This window comes from Microcaecilia unicolor, chromosome 4, assembly GCF_901765095.1.
Source record: "Microcaecilia unicolor chromosome 4, aMicUni1.1, whole genome shotgun sequence".
NCBI lineage: Eukaryota > Metazoa > Chordata > Amphibia > Gymnophiona > Siphonopidae > Microcaecilia > Microcaecilia unicolor.
This window is the reverse complement of record NC_044034.1, coordinates 91530181-91552954: the sequence shown is the minus strand read 5'-3', so window position 1 is coordinate 91552954 and position 22774 is coordinate 91530181. Positions and strand designations below refer to the sequence as shown.

Genomic DNA, 22774 nt, shown 5'->3' with positions numbered 1-22774 from the left:
ACCTTTCTCCATTGTGAATACTGCCCATTTAACCCCACTCTCTGCTTCCTATCCTTCAACCAGTTTTTAATCCACAATAGGACATTTCCTCCTATCCCATGACCCTCCAATTTCCTCTGAGGCCTTTTGACTCAAGTGCATGAGACTCAGGTGGGCTTTATGAAGGACCAGCATATAGCCAAAAATATTTGGAAAATATTGACCTTTGGAAATCGGGGAACGGGCTGTGGTTCCGTCCTCTTGATCAGTTTTGATGCTGAAAAGGCATTTGATAGGGTTAAATGGGACTTTATGTATGCCATGCTTCACCACTATAGTTTTGCAGGGAGTTTCCTAAAGATGATTCACACTCTTTACTCAGCCTCTTGTGCTAAGGTATGGGTTAATGGTTGCTACTCAGAGGACTTTACTGTATATTGGGGTACCCGACAGGGCTGTCCCTTGTCTCCGCTATTATTTGTTTTGACTCTGAACTCCTTTATTAGGGACGTTCTTTCCACTCCAGCAGTTAACTGAGTGGGGATAACTTTGCAGACGATCTGTTATTACATCTTACTGACCCTCAGAACTCCTTCAAGAGGTTATTGAATATGTTCTGGGAATATGGAGATTAATCAGGATTGAAATTAAATCTTTCTAAATCGGAGGCTCTGGCAACTGATGCTTCGGTCCACTGGGCTTTGAGGGGGGACTTTGCTGGCCTCCCACTTAGTCACCTCTCCCCTCTCCAGTCGGTTCAAAACTCTGCTGCCCGTCTCATCTTCCGCCAGGGTCGCTTTACTCATACTACCCCTCTCCTCAAGACCCTTCACTGGCTCCCTATCCGTTTTCGCATCCTGTTCAAACTTCTTCTACTAACCTATAAATGTACTCACTCTGCTGCTCCCCAGTATCTCTCCACACTCGTCCTTCCCTACACCCCTTCCCGTGCACTCCGCTCCATGGATAAATCCTTCTTATCTGTTCCCTTCTCCACTACTGCCAACTCCAGACTTCGCGCCTTCTGTCTCGCTGCACCCTACGCCTGGAATAAACTTCCTGAGCCCCTACGTCTTGCCCTATCCTTGGCCACCATTAAATCTAGACTGAAAGCCCACCTCTTTAACATTGCTTTTGACTCGTAACCACTTGTAACCACTCGCCTCCACCTACCCTCCTCTTTTCCTTCCCGTTCACATTAATTGATTTGATTTGCTTATTTTATTTATTTTTTGTCTATTAGATTGTAAGCTCTTTGAGCAGGGACTGTCTTTCTTCTATGTTTGTGCAGCGCTGCGTATGCCTTGTAGCGCTATAGAAATGCTAAATAGTAGTAGTAGTAGTAGACTTTCCGTTGAAGTGGGCCATGGACTGTTTCAGATACTTAGGGATTCAGTTGCCTCGTTTGACTAGGTTGGTGCATTCGCTTAATGTGAGGGAGCTCTTGGAAGTAACGAGGCAACAACTGGAGGGGTGGTCTGCATTGCCCTTGTCCTTATCAGGGAGGATTAGCCTTTATCAGATGGTTATTTTCCCCAAATGTCTTTGTATGCTCCAAGTTCTGACAATACGCCTTCTTAAGAGAGACCTTATTTTGCTGGGGTGGGAAAAAGGCAAAAATATGTCTCATATTTATATGGCAATTGGCAGAATGAGTAGGGTTACCATATGGCTCCAGAAAAAGGAGGACAGATTGAGCCAGTCCGGCTTTTACTTTCATTTCTTTCAATGGAAGTAAAATCCGGACTGGCTCAATCTGTCCTCTTTTTTCCTGGAGCCATATGGTAACCCTAAGAATGAGGGTCTGGGCCTGCCAGATTTACAATTATATAACTATGCTTGCCTATTATGCCATCTGGGGGATTGCTTATTAGACAGATCAGACTATGCCCCTATTTTCTATGAACAATTGTTTTATGCACCTTATAGTATCCAATCACTCCTGCAAGTTTCTACTCAACATTTGCCCTATTCCCTGGAGAGAAGTGTATTATTCAGGCCCCTAAGAGATACCTGGCATAACCTGACTCAGTGGTTGGGGAGTGCTCCCTTGGATACTGATCAACTAACAATTTGGGGCAACCTGTGGTTCCCACCTGATCTGGAAAATATCGTATTTCAGCGCTGGAAACTCAGTGCTATTACTTGGTGGTAGACATGCTCACAAGGGAGGGGACAATGATGAGCCTTGAGGCATTCCAACAACAGATGGAACTGCAGTGGGGGGACCTATTCGCATTTTGTCAACTCAAACACTACATTACTTCCCTTGACACCAATACTCTAAAACTGCAGTTGGGCTCCAAGTTAAAAGGTTTTTTTTAGTTGGTAGTGACTGAAAAACTCACACTTTCAGGGCTTTTAAAATCAATTCAGTCCTTGGCAGGACAGAAGGATTATCGGGAGGTTAAAACTGGGGACACTGTAGGCACAGTGGGATATAGCTAGAGCCTGATTTGAGAGAGAGTGCATTCTGGGTGCTCCATCAGGCCTATTTCATCCAAGTGCAGATGCATAAGGTGGGAAGATTGTCTTCTCCAATGTGTGCTGGGTGCAAGGGTGGAGACAATACATTTTACCATGCATTGTGGGATTGTCCTTTGATCTGGAAATTCTGGTCTACCGCTGTATTATATGTGAACACGTTATTGCATACTCATATTTCCTTTACCAGGAAAATAGTTATCTTTGATTTAATAGAGGGGCTGGTTGGCTTGGGCGGGCCAAAGAAGATGCTGTTTCATAAGTTTATTGTGGTAGGGGAAAAAAATGCATTTTAAATTCTTGGATGTCTCCGGAGCCTCCATCTTTTTGGACCTGGTGGGCTGGGGTTCATCTCTTGGCATTGTGGGACATGAGAGATGCAGCACTTTCAGCTAAAAGAGAGCAAAATTATCTATCTGTGTGGGATCCATATTCACACAGTTGGCAAAGAGTTTGATTTTGAATCATATGTATACACCTGGCAGAGGATAGTACAGTTTAATGAAGTCTTATCATTTTCTCTTAATTGATCTGTTGTATTTCTTTGGGGTTTGGGGAGGGGGTGAGGAGTAGACAGTTTAATTGGAGGAATAACAATACTTGGTTCGATCATGACAGGGGACTATAAGAACCCAAGCTGTCTGTACAGTTTGTGTTACTTTATTGATGTGCCTTGTTACTCTTAATAAACAGACTTGAATTAAAAACCAGAGGAAAAGCTAGGAGGGAGATGCTTCATAGTATTATACACCTCTTGACCCATTACCTCTGCTTCTAGTGGCTCCCACAACTGATCTGTAAGTTTAGATAGCTGAATATCCCTTAAATAAACCCTAATTGATTCAGTTGAGAGAGACCCAGAATTTCTGGCTATAAAGCTGCTGAGAACTTTACAAACTGTCTCTAGATATGTTCTTGCTTATACAAATATAGTCTACCCTACATAAGTACAGAAGTGTTGCCATACTGGGACAGACCGAAGGTCCATCAAGCCTAGTATCCTGGCCCAACAGTGGCCAATCCAGGTCACAAGTACCTGGCAAGATCCTAAAACAGTGCATTTTTATATTTCAACAGTTTAGTGGCTAAAGAGAATCTCTGCTGCATGTCCGGAAAACTGTACAGAACACCCTCTTCATTCATTAAATGTTCTAGCAAAGTAATCCCCTGTGCCAACCATCTATCAAATAAACCCTTCTCCAGCCCCGGTGGAAAGTCCCCATTCCCTCGCAATGGGAGCTGGTCACTAATATTGGGGTTATATTTCCAAGACTGCATAAGAAATCTCCAAGCACTTCTCAGAGGTTGAAGCAATATGCTGTTCCGAATGCTAAGTGGTAAGCTTTTGTTTTTGCTTGTAATAAGAAATTCAAATGCCAAGGCCTAAATAGTGCCTGCTCCCAACTAAGTGGGGTATATTGATTTGTGTTAAACAGCCAATCCCTAAGATGTCTCAGAAGGCATGCCTGATTGTATCATTTAATACAAGGTAATCCTAGCCCACCCCTTGCCCATCCATCATTCAAATATTCAAAGCACACTTTGGATTTCTTCCCCCCCCCCCCCATAGGAATCCCCTATAGATCCTATTCAGCTGTCATAAATCTTTACTGATCAAATGTATTGGCAATACCTGCAAGAGGTAGAGCCATCTTGGGAATATGATCATTTTAAATAGATTTATTCTACCTATTAATGATATCGGTAAATGGTTCCATCTTTCAAGAGAGCGTCTAGTATCTTGTAATTGCTTTTCTATATTGATTTTATAAAGTTTGGTAGTGTCCATTGTCAGACGAATTCCCAGATACCTAAAAGATTCCTCTGCCCACTTTAACGGTAACCGTCCCAGCCTATCTCTTAGTTGGTCTCCCTCCCTCTGCAAAACTTCAGACTTCTCTAAATTGAGCTTAAATCCAGAGAAGTCGCCATATTCTGTCATACACTCTAAGAGAGCCGTCAGTGATGCTTCTGGGTAAATTACATGGGCTAGTAAATCATCAGCAAAAGCTGCTATTTTGAAAATTTCTGTTCCCATCTGAACACCTTGTACATCGGGTGTCTGCTGGATATTTCTTATCAATGGATCTAGGGTCAGAACAAATAATAAGGGCGACAGTGGGCAGCCCTGCCTAGTTCCCCGATATATGGGAAAGGGAGAAGACAAAATACCATTAACCCACACCTGGGCTTGTGGTAAATAGTATAAAGCTTGAATCGCCTCTTGAAAAAATCCCTTTATACCATAGGCGTCTAAAGTTCCAAATAGAAAACCCCATACTACCCTGTCAAATGCCTTTTCAGCATCAAAACTAACTAATACTGACGGCATGGCTTGTGTGGACGTCTTCTCTAATGTTGCCAAAATCTCTCTCATGTTTTTGGTAATAGTTCTGCCCTGTACAAATACCACCTGAGATTCCTCAATGATGTCTGGTAGCGAATAGTTTAGCCTCATAATTAAGCAACGATATTGGCCTATAAGATTCAGGTTTCTGAATATCCCTCCCTGGTTTCAGAATCACTATGATCTGTGCTGTTCTTAAGGAGGCGGGCATTTGTTTCTCCTGCACTATGGTATTGAACATTGAGGTAAGAGGTGCTACTATTTCTTCTTTTAATAGTTTGTAGAATTCTCCTCTATACCCGTCCGGGCCTGGAGCTTTCCCCAATGGCCCCTGCTGTATAGCCCATGAGACTTCCTCTACTGTTATGGGAAAATTTAGCATATCTGGGCTCTTTGTATCTATATGCGGAAGATCCTGCCCATCCAAATATATCTCACTGTCTAGCGGGAGTGGATCTGTAATGGCATATAATTTCTTATAGTATTCCTGCATGATTTATTAATTTGGATATCCTCGTTTTCCAAGGTTCCTGTAGCTGAGTACAACGTGTTTATTTTATAGGGGCCTTGCTGAGGTTTTGCTAATCTAGCCAACATTCTTCCACTTTTATTGGCATGCTTGTATAAATGATATCTATAATAGGCATAACTTTTTTGTGCCCTGCTATGCAGCCTCTCATTCGTGGTTTGCTGCAGTTCCAAAAGCTGGGCTTTTAGTGCTATGGTATGATGGCGTCCATATTCTCGCCGAACTCGTGTTACTTCCTTTTCTAACCGAAGCTGTTCCTTCTCCCATGCCTTTTTCTGGTGACTTGTATAGGCAATAATCTCCCCTCTAAGTACAGCCTTGGCTGCATCCAAGTAGAGTATTGGAGTCGTCCTGTGTACCTGATTAGTGTCTTGAAATTGCTTATATTTTTTAAGTATGAATTCTCAAAAACTCTGATCTTTATATAACCGATTAGGAAATCGCCACTGAAATGGGCCAGGATCTCCTTTTGATATTTCCCACATTACCGTTACCATAGCATGGTCTGATATTTTGATAGGGCCTATTTCTGCCGCATGAATTTTTGTAAATAGGGGTCGAGAAATGAATATGTAATCAATCATTGACATGGTGGCGTGTGCGCGAGACAGATGAGTATAGTCACACTCTGATGGATGCAGGGTTCTCCACACATCCACCAGGTCAAGGACCTCACTCAACATTCCTATGCCTCTGGAGTCCGCTCCCAATCCCCTTTTCTCCCCCTGTGACCGGTCCAGTCTAGGGTCTCCCACTGCATTGAAATCTCCTCCAACCAGCAGTGGAGTTCCTTCAAAACTTATTAAATGGCGCAAAAGTTGTTTGCAGAACACCTTGCTATATGTATTGGGAGCATAGACATTACACAGGACTACAGGTTGACGCTCTACTGTTAAATATACCAGTACAAATCTGCCCTCCTCAGCAATAATTTTGTGTGTCATAACATGAACCCCTTTCTTAATCAAGATTATGATCCCCGCTTTTTTAGCCTGTGCTGGAGATTCATAATATGAGCCCACCCACCAGCGGCATAATTTCTCATGCTCTTTGGCATTTAAATGTGTTTCAAGCATTGCTATTGAGACCTGTTGTTTATGAAGTGCTTGGAGTATTTTCTGTCTTATCGGCGATGAGATCCCTCCCACGTTCCAGGTCACTACTTTAAGGGTCATCACGTATAATCTTTAGACCTAGGGTACAGGATCCCAATATCTTCGCTAATTGGGCAGGAGGGGCATCCCAGCCTATACACCCACCACCTGTGGTCAGACAGTGTTCTACAAGGATGTGCTTTCCGTGTAATTTCTAAGATGTTATCGACTTTCTCCTGTTCTCCTTGAACCATGAAATGTTTGTTCCTCAATGTTCCCCCCTCTGCCCTCCCCCCCCCATCCCATCCCTGGTGTCCCCACCTCCCTCCTTGCCTTGCAGCACCCATGTGCTCTACTTCCGTCCCTCCCTCCCCCTGTCGTACTCCTTCCCCTTACTCTCGGACCTCCTGGGCTAAAACAGTACATTTTATGCTGCTTATCCTAGAAATAAGCAGTGGATTTTCCCAAGTCCTTTTTAATAATGGCTTATGGACTTTCTCTTTTAGGAAGCTATCCAAACTTTTTGTAAACCTTGCTATGCTAACTGCTTTTACCACATTCTCTGGCAACGAATTCCAGAGTTTAATTACACATTGAGTGCAGAAATATTTTCTCTGATTTGTTTTAAATTTACTACTTTGTAGCTTCATTGCGTGCCCCCTAGTCCTAGTATTTTTGGAAAGAGTAAACAAGCAATTCACATCTACCCATTCCACTCCACTCAGTATTTTATATACCTCTATCATATCTCCCCTCAGCCGTCTTTTCTCCAAGCTGAAAATCCCTAGCCATTTCAGCTTTTTCTCATAGGGAAGTTATCCCATCCCCTTTATCATTTTTGTCGCCCTTCTCTGTACCTTTTCTAATTCCACTATATCTTTTTTGAGATGTGGTGACCAGAATTGCACACAGTATTCAAGGTGCAGTCACACCATGGAGCGATAAAAAGGCATAATAACATCTTTTTATTTTCCATTTCTTTCCTAATAATACCTAACATTCTATTTACTTTTTTTTGCTGCTGCAGCACACTGAGCAGAGGGTTTCAAAGTATCATCAACGAAGACTCCTAAAGCAGAACCTTGCATCATGTAGCTATAAGTTTGCAGTTGCTCATATTAAACATCATTTGCCATTTGGATGACCAGTCTCCCAGTCGTGTAAGGTCATCTTGTAATTTTTCACAATCCTCTTGCGATTTAACAAATTTGAATAACTTTGTGTTGTCGGCAAATTTAATTGCCTCACTAATTATTCCCATATCTAGATCATTTATAAATGTTAAAAAGCCAAATATGAATAATACATTCGGGGCACTAGGGGGCCTTATAGTCGGTACAGCCATGTGATTATTTTCAAGACTTTATTCCCTCTCTGCTACTCAAGCTTGAATGTGACTGGTGCGTGTTAATGGATGGACTAAATCAGTCCAAGTGCTTTTAATATGCCTTTGACAAGCAATTTAAAAAGAAACCCAACATTTATAAAATTACATATACTCTTGCTGTTTTGCATTTTCAGGTAATAAGACACCAATTTAGTATCTGTTATCAGAGCTCACTGAAGGGTAAGATTTTTCCATACAAAAATAACCACCATTCACAAAATTTAATATCAGAACACAATAGACCCACTTCACTTTCCATGAATTATTTCAGGCCAGGAGCTGCTTTCATCATAACTCATTTTATTATTATAGACAAGTGACATTTAAATAAAATTGCATAAAACAATTAGCTGAATTCAGACAAAGCTTCAAACCAAAAACTTATTAGTCTTTACATACATATCTCATTACTGAACAGCCTGCACCTACTGGGCAACCAGAGCACCAGCATAAGTTTTCAGAAATACCAGTACAGTCCAGACGTACTTTCACAATTTCTAAAATGTTTTGGTGTTCATGTGGTCTACAGCTTCTTATTGTGTTGAGAGCAAGTGTAAAGCAGTGAGGTTTCAACAGTGACACTGAAAGGCATTGCTTATTTACAAATTCAAAAGGAAAAAAGTGAATATTCACTAACATTGCAGAAAAATGACACGGAGTCAGTGCTATCTTCTCTGAAGATGCTTGTTAAACCATCACCAGTTACAAGAAGCAATCTTGAAAAAAATCTGACTACTTGGATTCAGATTTCCATTTAATACTGTATTTATCTATTTTTCATGTACATACTGTAGGAGGAGCAGCATCCAAACTTACAACATGGATTTTCAATCACAATCTAACCTTTTTTTGTCAAAACCCAACATGTAATGCTCTGGTGCTGCAAAAAGCAGACAGACCCTGTTACATACATCACACGCAAGAACTTGCGAAGAGAGACTACATTTTCTAAAACTGTTGTGAAGATATGAATGAACGCAAAGACTTTGGAACAGTGCAAGGGTGCAAAACTTCAGTTAAAAATCATTCAAAAAATCTGTTGCTCAAACAGTATCTTCTCAAATCCTGCTGGAGCGGTGTGATAAAAGTCACTGAACTGACAATCCAAAATTGCACTGTCATCAACTGTGGGAGAAAAGGACAAAATTAATACGATAAAATGATAAGACTCAACCTCTCTCACCTGTCAAACAATACTTAACACTTTATAAAAATACAGAAATTCATAATGAACACCACGGACTGAACTGAGGTTTGCAAAGGCAGAACGTCTCCCGAGTCCTACTGACCAGCCTGCAAAATACAAAAATTAAGCACTGGATTCTCAGGAATTGAAAAAAACATAGTAAACATGAAAGCAGTTTATTTTCTGACACTTGTTTAGCGGAAGCCAAAACGTCAGGAAGGACACATTGAAACCAGTCTTTCACCCTTGCCTAGAAACATTCTGAAGCGCTATATGATCAATTGTGTCTTACATAAACACAAAGGAACCACAGAGAGACAGTAGAATTTTATGACTGCACATTAGAAAGGATTATGTTTCATTTGGGAACATAGCCAGCAAGATACAATATGCTAGATGATTATATAGAACAAATTCTGGAAAGTCCCTCACATTGGCAGTGGGGCAAGGAGTGTATACACCCTAGGAGGGTTCTGGTGGTCTTCCAGCAATCCTATGTCACTTTCAAGAAATGAGCATCCTATCAACAAACCCAAGGTCAGCACCAAAATAAAAATGTCCTTACAAGAAAGAAAGAAAAATACTGGCAAACTGTGTTTAAACATGCAGACACACACACATAAGAAAGACTGGTCTTAACACACAAGCAGACAGAAGTATTAAATCAGCATTTAAGAATTACCTTTTCCCTAAAGATAAGCAAGCAGAATAGAATCAACAGGATTTAACTAGGGTTTCTGTGCATGATGTAGATTATTTTAAAGCTGAGATAAAGAAAGAGAGATAAATAAGAGGAGGATGGTAGGAGTTGGGCCTCTCACACGAACGCTACCCCAATCAATCCCACCTGGTCTAATGCCTTCCTACTGTTTTTACAATAGAAGGAATAATTAAAATCCCTTTTGTAATCCAAATCCCTAAATATCAGTTACTTTGTAGCTACGGATGGGTCCAGGCCTACCCTGTTTCTCCTGATCCCCCAATCGGGAGGATCGTTTAGGCGCCAGTTAGGCTGCAGTGGCCTTTTAGTTCTGCTGCAGCTCAGCCACATCCATTTAGGCCGGAAAAACAGAAGCTCTCCTCCTACCTGTGGGGTAAGTAACTTGCTTAATTTTTTTTTAGTGAGGGTCTGGGTTGGGAACGGAAGTCGGTCGATGTAGCACCACTGCTGTATTGTGTTCTCACTCTGACCATTGGTATCAGAGCGCCTGGTTTGCCTCTCCCCCCATGCCCCATGGCATGCATTGAAAAATCTGCCATCACTGCTGCAGCTCGGCTGGCCCTGTCTCCTCCACCATGCCATTGGTAGCTGAAGAAGTTATTCTCAATCAGCCTTCAGCTGAGTTGAGCCCTCTACTCCCACCACGGCCACAAACAGGGCAGGCATAGGTGCTAGCAGTATAGGCCTGCGTCAGGGGTCTATTTCCTTCCAATCAAGAAAGAAATATGTAGATAAAATTAGCTGAACAAATTTCTGCAAATTGAAATGCTTGTCTGCCTCTGTCCAAGTCATCAATAAGCACAGAACTAATGGTACAATAAACACCAGTGAGCAGGAATTAGGCACCACGGAGAGAGAGAGAGAGAAGGAGACGGTGGGAGCGCGAGCGGTGGTTGCGGGAAGAAGGCGGCAGCATGAGACGGGCTGGCGAGCACGGTATATAAGTCTGTATATCTAGTTTCCATGTGTTAACTACTTATATCAGACCTAAAGAAAACCTATGCGTTTGGAATATGGTGCCTAATTCCTGCTCACTGGTGTTTATTGTACCATTAGTTCTGTGCTTATTGATGACTTGGACAGAGGCAGACAAGCATTTCAATTTGCAGAAATTTGTTCAGCTAATTTTATCTACATATTTCTTTCTTGATTGGAAGGAAATAGACCCCTGACGCAGGCCTATACGGCCGAAACACGATTTCGTGTCGGGCTGTTGTTTTTATTCATTTTTATTCACTTTACAATAAAGAACTTGTTTAAGAAGACACCATCTGAGAGGTTTTTTTTGGATCCACTGTTGTTTTTGCTTCATTGCTCTGCTGTGGAGAAAACACCTTCTGTGCGGGTTGGCATAGGTGCTAGCAGCACATGAAGCACGATCTGCAGTGCTCTGACCTGTCACCTCACTTCCAATTGAGTTTCTTTTTCCCAGCTGTGACACTCCTACAGTATCTCGTACCACGACTTGTGTATCCTCAGCCCTGCACCAATCATGTAAGACAAAGCTGGGCCTGTGTATTATCTCTCTATATAAAAGGCAACACCAACGTTCTATGAAGCCTCCAGCCGGAAGTGTGAAGGGGGCGAGATATCCGGTTTCCCTATGAGTGTCTGCCCCGCCCTCTCTGTAACACAGTCAGTGAAGGAAAACAGCAGAGCACGAAATCAAATCGCTGGCTCTGTAACAGTGAAGGACTCAGAGTGGGGAGGGGAGAGAAGCCAGAGGGCAAGGACACACACACTCCCCACATGCACACAGAAGAAAACATTGCTAGCCCCTGTTTCATTTGCATCAGAAACGGGGCTTTTTTACTAGTTTCCTTATAAATGTCACTCTTCTTATGAAGGTGTAGTCTGGTCGTTGTAGGTGCTGAGAAAAGGGATTATTGTTCCTGTGAGCAAACCGATGGTGTAATCTGGTAGCACTTGTAGAAACAGAAGACTAGAGATGTTCTAAAGCAAAAACAAACTCTCAAAAGATCAGAGAGACCAGGCTGTCTCCATAGGGTGACATTTAGTGGAAGAGACTCTGTCTGCTACACGAATTTAAGTGTACAAACATGGAATATTAATGGGAGTGTGCACTGCAGTGGAAGTCACCAGTTGGTGTGATTGGAATGTCCATATACAGTACAATTTCATTTTCAGGATGCTTTGAATCTGCAGTGGAATTTAGGTTTCTGTCCTGTCTGTAACCTGCCACCATGTGCACACCGAGTTCATGGTGTGCATAAAAATTTGGGAAACTCAAGCCCAGCTGCCCAGGTAAAATAAATGTCTGAAATATTATGTACAATGTAATGCTGATGGTGGGCTTCTGGGTGGGGGTGAACTCTTTGCTTCCTAGGGAAAAAAAAATCATTGAATATATCTTTTTTTCTCCTAGGCATTGCAGAGCCCACCTCCACCCGCAAACCCACCAACAACAAATTTTAATGTTGATAGGTTTCTGGGTGGAGATTGGCTCAGTGCCCAGGTAAAAAAAAAAAAAAAAAAGTTTTATATTTAATGTGGGTGGGTTTCTGTGTGGGGGTGGGCTCTACAGTACCCATGACATTAAAAAAAAAACATTTTATATTTAATGCTGGTGTGCATCAGGGTGGGGGAGAGGAAGATTGGGAAGGGCAGGGGAGATGCCAGACTATGGGGGATGGGTAAGGAGTAGGAGAGGGCTGACATTAGGCTATAGGAAGGGGTGGGGGTAGGGCTGATGCCTAGTTACAGGAAGAATGCTAGGGAAGGGAAGGGCTGATGCTGGGCTACAGGGATGGATTGGGGGGGGGGCGGATAGGCTAGAGAATGGAAGGGCTGATGCCGGACTATAGGGATGGATTTTTTTCGGTGGGGGGGGGGGGGGGGGGGAAGGGTAGGATAGAGAAGTGAAGGGCTGATGCCGGGCTACAGAGATGGAGGGGGGGGTAGAGAACGGAAGGACTACAGGACAGTTTTTAATCCTTTATTCTTTAATTGATGAGGGGAGGTCTGTGTTCTTCCTGTAACCAAGGCTGGTGAGAGATTCTGCTGGCATATGGTTTGTGTGGGATTCTAGGAGTCTGACCTGTCTAGCTTTTCCAATGGGATGTGTATATTCATTGCTGCCTTTTTAAAATGGTAATTATTGGTACAGTGCGACGCCAATTATCCGGATTATCCTCTGCAGGGGGTGGTCAAGATAATTGTAAATCTGGATGACTGGAAAACCAGAAGGGTAGAGCAATGCCTGGAGCTGAATAGCAAAAAGGCCCCGCAAAGCTCCACTGAGTAGCATGAGCCTTATTGATATGCAAGCACGTAAATATGACCACACATGGCATGCAGGCACTTGCGATACAGTGGAGCTTCGCAGGGACTTTTCTATCCAACTCCAGACAGTTCCGCATCCTTCTGATGAGCAATTTTAATTTTTCAACTATCTGGGGGAAATGGAGACTGGCAGGTGATGACAGTCTGGATAATTAGATATCCGGATGATCGTCATTCGGATAATCAGTGTCGTACTATATTCGTGTTCAGAATTGGTGTTAATGTTTGCAACATAAGCTCTAAGAAGCTTCTTTGCAGGATCTAGTATTAACTTTTTTTTCTTTTTGGTTACATTTGTACCCCGCGCTTTCCCACTCATGGCAGGCTCAGTGCAGCTTACATGGGGCAATGGAGGGTTAAGTGACTTGCCCAGAGTCACAAGGAGCTGCCTGTGCCAGTACCTGGCAGTGAAGGGATTTTGTGTTGCTATTTTTAAGGTACTACCAGAATTTTAATACATTTTTCCTATGAAAAGCTTAAGAGGAAACATTCTAGCTATGTTCTGTATATATCCCAAGAAACACTACTCATATTTACATATATATTGCCCACCCAAAATGTCAGGTCTGGCTACGCCACTGCTCTGCTGTAACTGGGGAAAGCCTTTAAAAAAAATTTTTTTTTTTTTTTAATAGCAGTCTGATATGTATTCTATTCCTCACTAGGCCAATCAGTAACATCCAAAAACAGAGTTCTCCTTAAATACTTATATCCCAACATTGCATTTGATGATAATCAGAATCCTCCATTGAATCATTCTGTCCTCATTTTCACTGGATCCTGTCTTGACTAAACTGTAAACTGTAGGGAATATTCATTAAGGGCTAGATTCTTATATATGGCACTTGAAAATTCAACGCAGAAAAAAAGATAATGCCTAGGTGTATTCTCTTTAGTGCACCTACATTTTATAGGATAGGCTTAAATTTCCATGTGGTATATAGAATTATGCTGAGCGCCTCTTCACACAACCAAATTTTGTTTAGGCCATTTACACCATATTTTCTTTGGTGTAAATCACGACGCCTAAAGTAGGTGCAGAGCGGGTGTATTCTATAACGAGCCCATGCCTCCTTTTCAACTTTGTGACTTAGAATTTAGGCGCACTACGTTACAGAATACGCTTTGCAAGTTGTGCATGTAAATCTTAATGGCAAGCTAAACAAGTTTCTGTTCAAAGTGGCTTACAATTTACATTTAATTGGTGAAGATACTATAGGGTTATCCAGTGTGGGAGGGAATTCATAGTTTATGTTGCTATTCAAAGAGTTTTTGGAGAGTTTAATCAAATGGAAAGTAGTTTTTGTATTTGGTTGTAGCGGTCTGGTGATTTTTCATATGGATTGATATGAAGTCGATTTGGAGTGGAATGTAGTGATCATTCTGTGTTTAGTTGTAGAATTTTTTAAAGAGTTAGGTTTTAATTTCTTTTCTGAATTGAAGGAGATTTGTAATGTTTCTTATGATTTTTGGTATTGAGTTCCACCATTTGGAACCCAGGTAGCTGAAGCCTGCTGTGTGGATGGTTCTGTAGATACTGTTTTTGCAGTTGGGAAGGTGTAAGAATAGGTAGTTTCTGCCTTCTGGGTTTGCATTTTTTGCGGACAGTTTGATTAAGCCAAACACATATTCAGGTGCCATTCCAAATAGTATCTTGAAAATTAGGGTACTCCCTTTGAAAAGTAGTCTTGCATTGAGAGGTAGCCAATGTAGTGTTTCAAGCAGTGGGGTTGCCCTTTCATATTTTGATTTCTTGAGTATCAGTCATGCTGCTGTGTTTTGGACTGTTTGTAGTGATTTCAGTGTGATTTCCTTGCATCCTATGTATGCCGTGTTGCAGTAATCTAGTTGTGATAGTATTGTTGCTTGGACCAGTATTCAGAAGGATTGTCTGGGGAAATAGTCTCTTATCATTCTTAGTTTCCACGGTGTTTTGAAGCATTTTGATATTACTGCTGCTATTTGATTGTCAAGGGTTAGACATATGTCGAGAATGATTCCAAGTATTTTTAGTTGTGTTTCGATGTGGTATGTTTGTTGGTTGATTGTCAATTTTTGATAAGATATGAGGTTGTGTGGGCTGGATAGTACCAAGAATTTGGTTTTGCCCGTTTAATTTGAGTTTGAAAGTTGCTGCCCATTCTTCCATACAGTCCCAAGCCTTTTTAAAAGTTTTGGCTTGTATGTTTGTGATGTTGCTTTGAAAAGGTATGAAGATGGTGACATCACCTGCATATATAAATGGGTTGAAGCCCATTTGTTCCAGTTTTTTCCCCAAGTAGCGTCATCATTACGGTGAACAGTGTCGGTGATATTGGTGATCCCTGTGGTACACTGCACTCAGAGATCCATGCAGCTGATGTTTGGTTGGACATTTTTACAATATAAGATCTGGTCTTTAGGATGCCATTGAACTACTTTGCTGCTGATTCCTATATTGTCAAGCAGTTAGTATGTTGTGGTCTACTAAGTCGAACACACTTGACATGTCAAGTTGTAGCTGTAGTACGTTTTGTCCTTGGCATATTAAGCTTCTGAATGTCATTATCAGAGTGGTTATGACAGAGGTATAAAGAATTTCGTTAGGTATTCCATTAGTTACTGTGCTACTAGGCCTTCCATCATTTTGGTCAGCAGTGGTATTGAGGCCACTGGTCTGTAGTTTGACCTTGCTGGTTGTGTTTTTGGGGATAGGTGTGTGTACTATGTTTTTGTTTTGTTTTTTTGTCTTTTGGGAATTGACCTCTTTCAAACATGTAAGTGATGTGTTTGGTGAAGTGTTTGATGAACCTATCCGGTGGGTTTTTCATCATGTATTTGGGGCATTTGTCTAGTAGGCAGTATGTACATGTGCATATTTTGTCAGTAGTGCCTTTACTGTGTCTGGGGTGATTTGAAACTGGTCCATGTTTTGTCTGCCGCAGTGTGGCTGTTTGTTTTGTAGTCTAGTAGGTAGTCTGTGATGCTTAGTTTTGGTTTCGCAAGGTTTCATATTGTGTTTGCTATTTTGTTTTTGAAGTATTGTGCAAGTTCACCTGCAGTTGGTGGTGTTTCAGTTGTCGCCATTATGTTCTGGTTTTCAGTAATTTATTCATGAGTTCAAATATTTTTTTCATATTGTTTTGGTTGAAGTTCGTATATGTGCTATAGTGGTCTGCTTTTGCATTCTTTATGCTGTTATATGTTCTTATGGCTTTCTCCATATGGTTTTGTTTGTGTCTGTTTTGTTTTTGGCCCATGCTCTTTCTAGTTTCATGCATAGTTTCTTCATGTGTAGTAGTTTGTCATTACACCAGGGACATGGTTGTTTTTTTGTTTTTGTTTTAAGTGGCGTTATTTTGTTTAACATATTTTCATTTGTTTCGTCCCAGTTATTCATGAAATGATCAACCTCGGGTGATATGTCACTGAGTTCATTTATTACTACTACTACTATTTAGCATTTCTATAGTGCTACAAGGCGTACGCAGCGCTGCACAAACATAGAAGAAAGACAGTCCCTGCTCAAAGAGCTTACAATCTAATAGACAAAAAATAAAGTAAGCAAATCAAATCAATTAATGTGTACAGGAAGGAGGAGAGGAGGGTAGGTGGAGGCAAGTGGTTACGAGTCAAAAGCCATGTTAAAGAGGTGGGCTTTCAGTCTAGATTTAAAGGTGGCCAAGGATGGGGGCAAGAAGTAGGGGCTCAGGAAGTTTATTCCAGGCGTAGGGTGCAGCGAGACAGAAGGCGCGAAGTCTGGAGTTGGCAGTAGTGGAGAAGGGAACAGATAAGAAGGATTTATCCATGGAGCGGAGGTCACGGGAAGGGATGTAGGGAAGGACGAGTGTGGAGAGATACTGGGGAGCAGCAGAGTGAGTACATTTATAGGTTAGTAGAAGAAGTTTGAACAGGATGCGAAAACGGATAGGGAGCCAGTGAAGCGACTTGAGAAGAGGGGTAGTATGAGTAAAGCGACCCTGGCGGAGGACGAGACGGGCAGCAGAGTTTTGAACCGATTGGAGAGGGGAGAGGTTACTAAGTGAAAGGCCAGCAAGAAGCAAATTGCAGTAGTCTAAACGAGAGGTGACAAGGGTGTGGATGAGGGTTTTGTTAGAGTGCTCGGAAAGAAAGGGGCGGATTTTACGGATGTTGTAAAGAAAGAAACAACAGGTCTTGGTGATCTGCTGAATATGAGCAGAGAAGGAGAGAGAAGAGTCAAAGATGACCCCAAGGTTTCGAGCTGAGGACTTTCTTTTTTCCATTATCGGGCAAAGCCGGCCATCTCCTGACCATGCCCCCATCCCGCCTTCGCTACCCTACCAACACGCCCCCTTGAAGTTTGGCCGGCTCCGCGACGGAAAGCAGTTGGCGTCAGCCAAAATCATCTTTCGATTACACCAATTTGGCCGGGTTCAGGAGATCGCCGGCCATCTCCCGATTTGTGTCAGAAGATGGCCGGCAATCTCCTTCAAAAATAAGCAGGATAGTGGCTTGGCTCAAAAGAAACAGGATAATACAAACTCTTTCATGACTTAAAGAGCAGCTATGCATATATTTGCATGGTTAAATTCAATTCTGTCACTAATATAAGAACTTTGGGTGTGTGCTACTTAAGGCTTGGTGTAACGTGAAGAGACTACCACCTAACATCTACCTTACAGGCCAGACATTTCAGCTTAGTTAAGCTGTTTAAAAGAATAGGGGTGAAGGGGAATTTTCAAAATATTCTGTGTGTCGCGTTCTCGAGGACCTTGGCATATTGTCAGGTCCTCAAGGCAGCACTGGGAATTGTGAGTCCTTGGGCCCCTGCCGCGGAGCGGCAGAGGCAGGCAAGACTGTCTTGGAACTGGACGTCCGCAATGACCGGACCGGAACTCTGGACTGGAAGTAGGCAACTGAACCGGCAGAACAGGAACCGCTTCACCTGTACTTAGCCACCTTTCCGCTAGAGTTGAGCTCTAGCGTGCGGGCGGCCGACAGGACTTGTAGGGCAAGGCCGGAACTGAAGATCCAGAGGACCCACCTTGGGTCTAGGAAACACAGGGGAACAATACTAGACTGCACTAAGCACTGCACGCAGCCGCTAAGCCAGGCACACCAGACAGACTAGACAGATAGAAGCTTATCAGGAGCAGGGACTAGGGCAGACATACAAGCAAGGAAGGGGAGACAGGGAATACCCACAGGGCAAACCCACTAGCTAGGTCGAGGCAGGTAACAGGGTAAATCCCACAGAAGATACACGCTAGCTAGACAGATACACGAATCAGGATACATAAGCAGGGATCCGGATAAGCACACCGGATATACAAGCAAGGTACAAGGTAGACACAAGGGACAGAAGGTAGCTAGGCAGAGCGGAAAGCCGGATAACACTAGCTAGCCAAAACCAGGACTCAGGACCAACAAGCAAAGACCAGGATGTGCACCCAGGATATACAAGGATCAGGATGTGCACACAGGGAAGATGGCAGCTAGGCAGAGCGGAAAGCCGGATAACACTAGCTAGCCAAAACCAGGACTCGGGATGAACAAGCAAGGACCAGGATGTGCAAACAGGATATACAAGCAGGGAGTAGGGCCGGCTGCAAACACAGACGGGGAAACCAGGGCTGAACAGCAGGCTCCAAACACAGACTAAAGGCAGGAGGATAGCAGCCAGGATGTGCACACAGGATATACAAGGTTCAGGATGTGCACACAGAATATACAAGCAAGGAGTAGGTCAGGCTGCAAACACAGACTAAAGGCAGAAGGCTAGCAGCCCATGCAGAAGGGCAAGCAGCCCACATGTACTGGGAACCAAAGGGCACTAGCCCACACAGAAGGGCAAGAAGCCCACAGGTACTAAGCAGAAGGGCAAGCCCACACAGAAGGGCAAGAAGCCCACAGGTACTAAGCAGAAGGGCACGCCCACACAGAAGGGCAAGAAGCCCACAGGTACTAAACAGAAGGGCACGCCCACACAGAAGGGCAAGAAGCCCACAGGTACTAAACAGAAGGGAACGCCCACACAGAAGGGCAAAAAGCCCACACAGAAGACAGGCTTAGAAGCAGCGCAGCAACACACTAACTAACCTGTCGGCCTCTGGGCATGATAATGACACCATACGAAGGCCCTGACTGCACGCACAGGCCTTCCTTATAAAGGAACTCACTGATGAGTCACCACCAGCAGGAAGTTCCTTGCCTCCAAACAGAGGCTTGACACACAGAGGAAGTGAGCCCACAGGAAGGACAAGCAGGAGCCATATTGGATACTGGCATAGAGGAGGCGGCAGCCATCTTGGAAGAGGCATAGCCCACACAGGTGAGGTCCAGAAGGCAATCAGCACACAGAGCCAGAGAGAAACTAAGACAGAGACAGACACAGAGACAAGCAGAAGCCAGCACAGCCACTGACTCCCAGAAACAGGGTAAGTCTGAGGGTGGTCACGGCCACAGACGTGACACTGTGGTCCTGGAGGAACTTTAGCATCTAGCCATCAGAAACTCAGTACAGGTAGTGAAAATGCAGGCTCCAGCTCCATCCACTCCATGATTCTGGTAAGATCTACAAACACAGTTTAAAGACCTAACTCTGATACCAATTGGATGGGAAGTATAGGGTTTGAAACCCTTTAATCTTCTTTTGGTGGCCAGCAATCTGCTGCTGGAAAGGCTTATCTTGAAATAAAGAATTCTTCTGGTAAATCATCCCACTGAACTTCACAACAGAAACAGATGACCAAGTTGTGCCTTTCTTTTCTTGCCAAGTTCTCCTCTATATTTTCTTTCAAAACTCCTGCCAAGTCATAGAAGCCAGTGTCAAATCAGGCTGGAGACAAAACGTGCAACCATGGGTCTGTACAGGTAGTGATTTTAGTCACAATGCATTTGCCAAATCACAAGCGCTGCGTAAGTCTAGTAGCGCTATAGAAATGATATGTAGTAGTAGTAAGCTATACAGCAGTAATATTTTTTGCATCTAAAGTAAGGAGAAAATCCTGCAAATTCCTTCATGCCATTCCATGGGCCAAAGAGTTAATCATTAAAGCCTGGTAATCCAAAATAGAAAAAGTTATTGGACAAGAACAACCAATCATCTCATCTGGTTTTGTTTCTTAGAAATGTGGTCCAGACAAGCTGGAGAACAGACTAAATCACTAGACTGATGAAGCTAAAGCTTGTCAAAAGCAGATGCTCTATGAATTTTTAAAAATTTTCTTCCCACCTACAGTTAACAGTATCAAAAACATTTAAATATAGATGGCCACAAACATAATAGTGAGGAAAGTGGACAGTCACACACACACAAAAAAAACCCCGCTCTGAAGTCCTTTCTAAAATCTAACTAAAGACTTGATTTACTAAGGCTTTTCTCCCATTCATTGTCCATGAAGTGTGGGGAACTTATTAGATTAGGCTCTAAATAAAAGAGCCTTCCATACTTTCAAGATGTGGGAAGGATTCCTTCTCAGATGAAAGGATCAAGAGGAAAACTTGCCACCAATTCCCTGTTGTGATACGGTTAAGTTATCCCTTCAGAATCTGAGCTCAACCCAATTTTCCAGTCTGGACAAGGAAAAAGACACTTATGTGTTCCAGTACCTGATGGGGCCCAGCGTCTACATTCCGGTGGACCATGCAGTGTGTGCTTACCGGCACAGATGTCTTAAAAAATACCTAAAAAAGAATGCAACCACGCAAAGACCAGGGAGGCCAAAATGGCAGAGGAAGAGGCGGCTGGACCCAGTTCAATCAGTTCCATGTGGGTCACAGAAATCATGTCGGAGTTAAAGGCAGTTTTGGTCTCCTCAACTGAATTGCAACTCCGGGAGATTTCTGCTAAGCTGGGCTCTGTGGGATGCCCGTACAGAACAACTTCAAATTGATTTTGTACAATACCAACAGCGCCTTTTGGACGTAGAGGACAAACTTCAACAACAGGTATCTGAACAGCTGAGTTTGCAAACTAAATTGGAGAAGTTAGAAGAAGAGGTAAACAATTTAGACAACCTCTTTCAGCGATGCAACCTCAGACTCGTAGGATTCTCTGCGTAAAGATTCAGAATTCAGGGGGTTCCTAGAAAAATGGCTGTCACAGGAGTAGAAGCTTACATTGACAGCAGGCCTGCTGAGAATTGGTTGGGTCCAGTGAAGAAATTGGATAAACATCCACGACAGTTATTTTCAAAGTGCTCAACTATGTGCATAAACAAGCGATATTATGGGCAATATGTATGGCGAGCCAGTTGATGTAAGACAATACTAAAGTTTTATGTTTCTAGGACTTTTCTGCAGTGGTAGCAGCCTGCTGAAAGGAATTTGTTCCTGCTTGTTCCCTGCTACACCAAAAAAAAAAAAAAAAAAAAGTGTCATCTACGCTGATGTACCTAGCGAAACTTTGGGTTAAGCTCAATGGTAAAACTCATATTATTGCCCAGGCCACAGAAGCCTTACAATTTGCTGAACGGCTGTCGGGAGTCTGCTGGACATTTCTGACAACACACAGTGATTTTCAGTCCTGTCTCTACAGAGAGTTTCCCTTTTACTGGAACGCTCCTTTGTTGAGCTTTGAGGTATTGGGAGAGAATCTCCAATTGCTGGCAATCTTCTGGATTCATTTCCTCTTATGATGGGTGATCTGCTTAGAGCTGGTGACTTATTTTCTTTTCAACTTCTTTTGGACATCTTGGCTCCTTTAGCTCTTCCATGGAGCTTACTTGACTTCCCAATTCTGTGCTCACAGGATACTGCCCAGTGCTACGACAGCTCATCTTCTCGGCAGTCGGCGGCTCCTTGGCCATTTTTGGGTTACTTTTATGGTAACACGGTTGACTGGACTTTTGTGTGTTTGATGCTGCTGGACACCTGGTGACCCCTTTTTGGATTGGACAGCGCTGGGGCTCCTTGTGGTTCTTTGTGGAGAAGCTCTGAAATCTTGTTGGAGAGTGACCTTTGCTAGAACGTTTTTCTTCTTTTATTGGTCTAGTTTAATATCCTCCAGTTCCTAATTTGATATTTGCATTCTGGTGCAACCCTTTCTTCAGAAGTTTATGACTTATTTATGCCCTGTTTCTGTATGTTTTTTGATTGATACACTCTGCTCTGGTTAGATCTTGCAAGTACAGGAGGCATAGGGGTGGGAGAGTTCTTGCACAGACCTCTGTCCTAAATGTTAGGACAATCCAAATTGGTCTCGACAAGGGCGGGGGGGTTCTTTTCTTTCTTTTTTTTCATTAGTCAGTCATATTTTATAAGTTTTGTGGTCAGCCAGATGGATGGGGATTTAAGTTTCCTTTTCTGTGCTTACTTTTTTTTCTCTGGATATTCTTCTGTATTCTTGTATGGATATGCCAGACACAACATACCCTTGGTAACAGTACTGGTCCCACTTCAGGGTGGGAGTACCCTCTCACTTTATTTGGTTAAAGGATAACCCCATTTTTTAATCATATGCATAAGCAATTTGGTTAAACTCTTATCTTGGAATGTAGGAGGGGCAACTTCACCTATCAAAAGAAATAAAATGTTGCAATTCCTAAATAGACACCATTGCGTTACTACAGGAAACCCACCTTTCCTCGGAAGAACATAAAATTTTTTAGAAATGGTGGGTGGGCTACATAGTTGAGTCTCCTGCTTCTCACAGGAAAACTGGGTTCTTACATTGTTTAGGAAGTCCTTAAATATTCAAATTCATTTGATTGCTCAAGACCCAGCGAAAGAAAATGCAAGGAAGAAATTTTGAATCTTGAAAAAAGTGGTTCAGGCTAGGAT

General features: G+C 42.7%; 1 protein-coding gene across 1 annotated transcript in view; it reads right to left on the bottom strand.

Moving 5' to 3' along the window:
- Positions 1-8107: 8107 nt before the first annotated feature.
- The window catches only part of SPRYD7 (SPRY domain containing 7), a 46808-nt gene continuing 32141 nt past the window's right edge, over positions 8108-22774 (bottom strand). The window contains exon 5 of the mRNA XM_030200458.1: positions 8108-8945. Within this exon, the coding sequence (XP_030056318.1) occupies positions 8848-8945 (98 nt within the window). The 3' untranslated portion in view covers positions 8108-8847. The remainder of the gene's footprint in view (positions 8946-22774) is intronic.